The following is a 7,505-nucleotide window of genomic DNA, read 5'->3' as shown; positions in this document are numbered from 1 at the left end:
ACTAAATTTCAGTTTTAAAAATATTTCTCAATTATTTAAATTAAAATATTTAACCATTTAACTATTTGTTTCTCGAAACTATTTTACACAAATTCTTCTAAATATATCTTTAAATCGAGACATTCAACAGAAGAAATTAAAGTTAACTTTATATGTATTTGGTAAGTACATATTGATCGCTCCTACCTCCCACCTTAACTGTGCCATTATATGGTAAGAACTATTTTATTTTATTGAATATTTTTAATGAATAATTAACAAACAGCAATCAAAAACTCCGTGCTCAGCTGTTAAGTAAGCACGTTTTTGTTTTTTTTTTGGTTTTTTTTTTTTGTTTCTTCTTTGCTGCTAACATATTATCTTTTCGGCAATTTCGCGAAAAGTGCATAATTTAACAACAATAATTAATGTGACCACATAAGAAATCAATTCTAAAGAACAGCGGCAAAGCAGAAACGAAAGTAAAAGTGTTACCCTTCTTTGTATTTTATTTAATGACTTTTCATAAAGAAAAAGTTTACTGCACACAACTCAGAATATGCAAAATAAATTTATTTATGATGTGAATTTTTTTTAACTAAAAAATAAAAAAAAAATTCCCAAAAATACCATTTTATTATTTATTCGTTTGTTAGTTACACAGTCCTTACACTATTCCTTCGATTCATGTGATTGACATCAAGCCATGTTTAAAAGAAAGACAGTATGGAATTGAATTCTTTTGGTATTGACATCTTCTGATATATACTTTTAAACAGAAATCCTTTAGCTTTACATCAATGATGAGGTATTACGAATTACAAAATAAGAAATCAGTGTTCAGTCAAAAACTATGTTTCTGGCCGCGGTTATGGCTTGTTGTATAATACATGAATTAACAACATAATTAACATAAAACATTTATTCAGTTAATGTAACTTCAATTATGTATCATGACAAATATGAATTATTGTGTTCTGAATATACCATAGTAGATATTTTCCTTCTATATTTATCAGATTCAAGGCAATATTACATTAATAGCTTTTTGAAAATCAAAAAGCAAAATCACAGACTACAACCATCAATATACAGGTGTTAACGCAATAGACATAAAAGTGATCGTAATTCTCAACACTAAGAATTTAAAATAATTTAGTAAGGTATTAATTGAAGTGATGGGGAAATGTTTTGTTTATTATTGCTAGCGTGCAACAATAAGTGAAACAATTTCTACATCCACACTTCTTGGAAGTGTGAACAGCGATATTATCAGCTGCTCCAACAAGGTTTACATAGTAAACATAAAAATTAAAAACGTATGTTAAGAGTTTTCTTTTATTAACAGTAAAGACTAGCATAAAGACTTATATTTACATATAAAAATATTAACAGTTATATATATATATATATATATATTAATTAATTTCATGATTACCAGAGTTAGATGCTCTTATGGTATGTTCTACAATGTGTGTATTTTAACTGTGCTTATAGTTCTATCGTATAATTTTGAAAAATATATCATGAATCTATGAAGAATTCTTGTTATGACGGTCATCAATGATATTATAATTTAAAGATTTAGATTTATTAAAGTTATTAATAGATTAGCAGTTGTAAATAAGAAGACACTTGAAATAACTTTTTCGTTTTTTAATTAAGTTACATTGTCAGAGTATGCGAACATGATGTAATGATGATGCACTGAACAATGCCATAAAACAGCCGACTTTTTGTTATAAGACCAAAAAGTTTGTGGTATATAAGACCACAAAAAAGTATAGTTTCTTAATAGGTAACTTAACGTTAATTTAAAATTTGTTTAAAGTTTATAATTGATTATAAAAATGATTAATATGAATTTAATAACAAATTTAAACAAGATGGGTATATGTATATATATATAATGTGTACATTCCTTGTGGATACAGACAATGTGGTGTATTTGGTAGGTATTGACTAAAATAAAATTTATGGGCACTGCGTAACATCTCTGTTCGGGTTTCTTTGTACTTCAGTTACGTCATAGCTGGCGAGATTTGGCGTTTAATATAATCTAATTGATTATTTGTAGAAAAGAGTTAATTAGACACAGTGTGTTTAAAGTATTAAACTCTACTCTAATCTATAAATACATTTAATTACTATAGTGAAGAAATGTCTGAAAAGGTAAATTGTGTGAAATGTGGAAACGACGCTCCTTATGCTTGCGGCAATTGTGGCTCCTTTTATTGTTCGCTTTCATGTCAAAAAGTAGATTGGCATCATCATCGGAGTATTTGCTTCAGAACACCGTAAATAATATTTTATTTGCTTTAAATATTAAAGTAGTTATATATATGATTCTCTTAATTTATAGAAACTTGGTGCCGTTCGCAGAGCTTGATTACGCATCACAGCAAATGTCTAGAGCATTGCGAAATAATTACACGAAAGAAGATAATTTAACATTTGACAAAAATGACCGTAATGGCCAGTATATAAGTGCAAATGAAAATCAAAAGCGTTCTGACAACAGTTTTCAACAACAACAAGAACAAGAAATATGCTTGCCTTATGAAGGTAATAAAAATGATAAGAAAAAGTCAAACCATTACTCTGGTAACATTGGTAACTATGGTAAAAACGGTTCTCAAATTACCAACAATGTTGGCAAAGACCAACACAACGCCAATATAGCTCAAGAAAACTATAAAAAGAAGTCAAAACAAGATCGCAACAATGTACAGTCACGACGCAGCTCTGATTACCCTAAAAATCGTCAATACGGGGATCAACAGTATTGTAGTCAACAAGACCGAATTCAAGTAGTAGTTCAAAAGGTAAATCCTGATTCTAAAGAAAAAATGTGTGGTGTTCGGTTTTGTGATGAAGATCACCAGCAACAGCGTTCAGAAAATCAAAAGAGAAACCAGCAGAAGTATAATGATAATGAACAGATAAATTACGATGATCTCGCTCAGACTCAGGAAGTAAGTTTTGATAAAAAACAATTGAAGAGTCAATCGAATAGAATTGAATTAAAGTACCAAAATGATGAACAAAATTTTAATGCACGTGTACTTAATCCAGTAAGTTTAATGCAACAAACAAATTAGTTTAATTAATTTTTGTTTTTATTATTTAACATCTAATATTTATTGTTTGTTATTATTAAGCCTTTTGAAATAATCAAGTTCACTGAGAATCATACTAATTTTGAGGCGGTTATAATTAACAAAAGTTGTATTGGAGACGGAATGTTTGCTTGTATTCCTAATTTCTATTTTGAATCATTTATGGAAATGCAATCGTTTTTGGCTCAAATAAAAAAAGACGGGCCACCGTATAAACCAGTGTAAGGAAAATGATTGGTATTCCAATATTATATAATGATGATTGTTATATGAAATCCTAGATTGCATGAATATTGTATCGCTTTGTTCGAAGGAGAATGGTATCGAGCTAAGGTAATAGCTGTTAAAGAAACAGAAATACAGGTAGAATATATTGATTTTTGTAATGAGGATTGTGTTAAGCTGAATAACATTCGTCAATATCCTCTTGAATTAAGAACCGTATGCTCTACAAATCTTTGTAAACTTGCAGGTAAATTTTCGTTATTTCACATATATATAAATTAGAATAATAAGTAAACATATGAACTTAACAGGTTTACCAAAGGTTCTTCATCCGCAGCTTTTAAATTACTTGGAGAAGATAATAGACGAGTTTCAAAAAGTATATGTAACAAGAGTAATAATGAGTGACAAAATATGCGAAATAGAATGTCCAGTGCTACTAAAAGAACTTAAGGAGTTTGGTTTCATTTAAACCATATACGAGTGTGCTCCATTCTTTTTGAAGGAATTAGATATATACTTAAACAATTTTTAATTTTTTTTTTCTTTATTATTACTTGATTATTTCTTCTATATATAAGAAAGTTATAATGTTTGATATAATTTTTTATATAATATTTGATATAATTTTTTATATAATATTTGATATAATTTTTTATATAATATTTGATATAATTTTTTTATAATATTTGATATAATATTATTATAAAATATTATTATATAATATTATTATATAACATTATTATATAATATTATTGTATAATTTTTATACAATATTATATAAATATTTATATAACCCTGCTATGTAACTTTTTATATAATCTTAAATAATTTTTTATATAATTTTGATATATTATTTTTGAATTATAATTTACTATATTGCATTATTTTTTTTTTATATATTCTTATATAATATCTTATATTATATAAGAATTGTTAATAATAAGTATGTACATCTAAACATGTATAATATAACTCGAACTATGAATATTTGAATTGAAAATAAATATCGAGAGACAATACATAATTCTCAAATAAACTGCAGAAAAATTATTAACTGTGAAATATTTTATTCTGGGTTGCCAATAATTTCTGGTTAGATGCAAATGATCAATTCATACATTTTTTTGATGTTTTGTCAAGAAAAGAATGTTATTTAAGATATAGTAGGCTAGTTATCGGGACACCAGACTGACTTAAGAGAAAGCTATGAAATTTTGTGTGAAGAGCGTAAAATGATATTTTAGGTGGCTTGCGATCTCAGTTGTATTTTATTCGTATTTTACTGCGAACAGTCCTCATGTTATCAGATGTCAATATACGCCTAATAGAACGTATTCAATCTCATTCTATTGAATGCACTTTATTTCATATAATGTACCTATAAGCCTTCAGTCGTTCATTCTAATATTAACAAAAAACTTTGGCTGTCAATAGAAATATATGTAATAAAAATGAAAGTAATGTACAGCAACAGTTAGAATAAACCACTAAATCTTTAAAGTTAGTCTATATCTCTGGTGTTAGCCGGAAATTTTACTCGCTGTTATTTTAATCGCATTTTTAAGGTTTGTCGTATGTCACAATATTGATGTATCATTTATCACAGCAGAAAGCTCAAAAAAAGAATAAGATATGTTTTTAGATCAACGTTTTAAGGAATAAAACACTTAAAAGATATTGTAAATGAAACGCGTTGGTTTTTGTTTTTTTATTATTTTTTATTTATTTTTTTTTTTGTTTATTTCAAAATTTTAACTGAGATTTTAGTTATTAAAACTTGCTAAGAGTAACGAAATCCTTGAAATTCTTTGTAAAATTGTTATACTACCAGAAGATGAATGGGGATGTCATTTTTATCAAAGTCTTAGCCTAATTAGGTAAAGTAGATTAGTTGCATATGTTACTGGTATTAATGGTTAGTCCAAAACATCTTTGTAAGGCGATCATGGTAGGCGTGGTAGGTCTATGGTAAATCAGATCTATCACGGTTGCTTGCATGACATTAAGTGGAAACAGTGTTTAGCAGATAATTCCATGCATTTTGAAGCTTAATTCGTATGCGTTTTGGAATTATAGCACTTATATCAAACAGATCATCCCCGCTGTTGGGTATATTTGTATGTTCCCACACAAAAGTTGCTTTCGTTGTATGAAAACGATCCCGATTGCGAAACTTACGAGCGAATTCAATGTGACGATTTGGTTTGGCTTTTACATTTTCCATTTTTTTCAAGAAAATTTCTGAGAGTTGACTAAATAACGTCCTTCATAAATATATTGTATCGAATATACTCGCATATATCTATTTAGATTTTAGTTCCTCCAAAAAATATATAAACCGTCTTTAGAAGAATACAGAATTGTAAAAGTAATTTTGGAAACTTATCGTTAATCCAAAATTCTATACAGAAGAGAAATAAAACTTTTAATGAAGTTTCGAAAAAAATAAATACTTTCAAATGTTTTTGAATTTTAATGTAAATTATTTTTTTTTATACTGAAATACTAAACAAGTGAAAATAATTTGAAGTGATTTTTCTATTATTTTATTATTTTATACTATATTATTTTGTTATATATAATATTTTATATTATATTATTTTAGGTTTTTTTTAAAACTACATTATTTTGTTTTGTTTTATACTGTTTTATTTTATATTATATTATATTATTATATTTCATAATATTTAATTTTATATTGTATTCTTTGATCTCATATTATATTATTTCATCTTATATTAATTTACTGCTTCAAACACCTTTTTCGCTGGAACATCTTCATCCGTTCTCACGACCAAGCCAATGAACCCGCTGGTTGTTAATTCGCTGAATTATATCAATGTTGTGATAAAGTTTTTACAGTTCGTGGTTCATTCGTATGTGGTAGTTGTCGCCAACTCGTAGAAGGCCAAAGATCTTACGAAGAACTTTTCTCTCGAACACAGCACTGTTTCATCATACTGTGATAACGTCCATACTTTTGCGCCATACAGAAGCACAGGGAGGCTGAGCGACCTATAAAGCGTAAGTTTCGTTTGTCGATACAGAGTTCTACATTCCAATTGCCCACTGAGCCCATAGGAGCATAAAATCCGGTCGAAATTCGATGTTTTAGTAATATTTTTTGAAAATTTCTTCATGTCCCCTAATCCCCTACATGTTTATAGAAATATGTTTATGGCACATATTACTTCATCTACTGGTTTTCATTCAGTGTATAAAATTCTGCAATGGGCTAAGTAAACCGAAAGTGAGTAAATCTATATTGAACCCTATTTTGAAGACCGCTCGGTAGATATTGTTTTTATTATCATTTATGGATATAGCAAAACAAACTGCTTTTAAAATGAATTACTTTGGCTTTAAGTAAAAACCTGGTCGGTTAGTGATGTAAATCGTTAAAAAAATGGATATCAAAATATTATAGAAGCATAAGAATGATTATATCATGCTTGAAGTAGACAATGGGGCTGCAACACTTAATCGCAACACTAGCTACAATGGTTCAACAGCACTTCAAAAATTCAGAGAGAGTGTGGGTGGCAAGTAATCGTATAAGGGACGATTGCTGTTAATTAACAGGAGTTTATGCAATATCACGTTTAATTGCTGCGTCTAGGCAGCCAAATACATTTGAGGAAACAAACATTTAATCAACATGTCGCATCAACAGATTTCGGGTGCAGTTTTCCAAGAAGAGTTGAACTGAGCAGAAAGGTTGTGAAAAATGTTTCAAAATGCAAGAGAAGAGTTATCAGTCTAGACAAAACAATGTCAAAATAAATAAAGTCTCGGCGTAGATAAAAAGATTTTTTGAAAGCAAAAATTAAAAGCGAGCATTTGTAATACAAAGAGTGAAGAAACACAAATTCTCATCCCAAAACAATGATGTAACAAAAATAAAGCAGAGTCGAGGCGTGTGATTTTTTTAAAGGATGAAAAAATTAATTCAGTAAAAAATCGGCAAATTTTCAGCTGCGACTCTAGTGTTTTTGCGATAATTTTTTGTATATAAAATAAACAAAATTCGTTTTTATTTGTCCATCGCTGACCTTTTATGAACATTAAAAGGCAATGCCTACAATAATAGGAGATGAACTTCCCTTCACAATATTTTTTATTACATGTTTAATATCGTTAGGATACAATAGGCATATACGACATAAAAGCATCTGCACG

General features: G+C 28.2%; 1 protein-coding gene across 1 annotated transcript; it reads left to right on the top strand.

The window, feature by feature from the left end:
* Positions 1-1,968: 1,968 nt before the first annotated feature.
* LOC119689385 lies at positions 1,969-3,837 on the top strand. The gene is made up of 5 exons (XM_038104209.1): positions 1,969-2,276; positions 2,342-3,053; positions 3,141-3,319; positions 3,380-3,570; positions 3,635-3,837. The coding sequence occupies exons 1-5, from the start codon at positions 2,140-2,142 to the stop codon at positions 3,793-3,795; spliced, it is 1,380 nt and encodes a 459-aa protein (XP_037960137.1). The 5' UTR covers positions 1,969-2,139; the 3' UTR covers positions 3,796-3,837.
* Positions 3,838-7,505: the final 3,668 nt, after the last annotated feature.

The sequence above is a fragment of the Teleopsis dalmanni genome, chromosome X (genome assembly GCF_002237135.1).
Source record: "Teleopsis dalmanni isolate 2A chromosome X, ASM223713v2, whole genome shotgun sequence".
Classification (NCBI taxonomy): Eukaryota; Metazoa; Arthropoda; class Insecta; order Diptera; family Diopsidae; genus Teleopsis; species Teleopsis dalmanni.
Note: the sequence above shows the minus strand (reverse complement) of the source record. Positions and strands in the feature narration are given on the sequence as shown.

Coding starts and splice junctions, on each gene's coding strand:
- LOC119689385 (XM_038104209.1), top strand. CDS start 2,140: ATGTCTGAAAAGGTAAATTGTGTGAAATGTGGAAACGACGCTCCTTAT. Junction 3,054..3,140: donor ATGCACGTGTACTTAATCCA/GTAAGTTTAATG, acceptor GTTATTATTAAG/CCTTTTGAAATAATCAAGTT. Junction 3,571..3,634: donor AAATCTTTGTAAACTTGCAG/GTAAATTTTCGT, acceptor TGAACTTAACAG/GTTTACCAAAGGTTCTTCAT.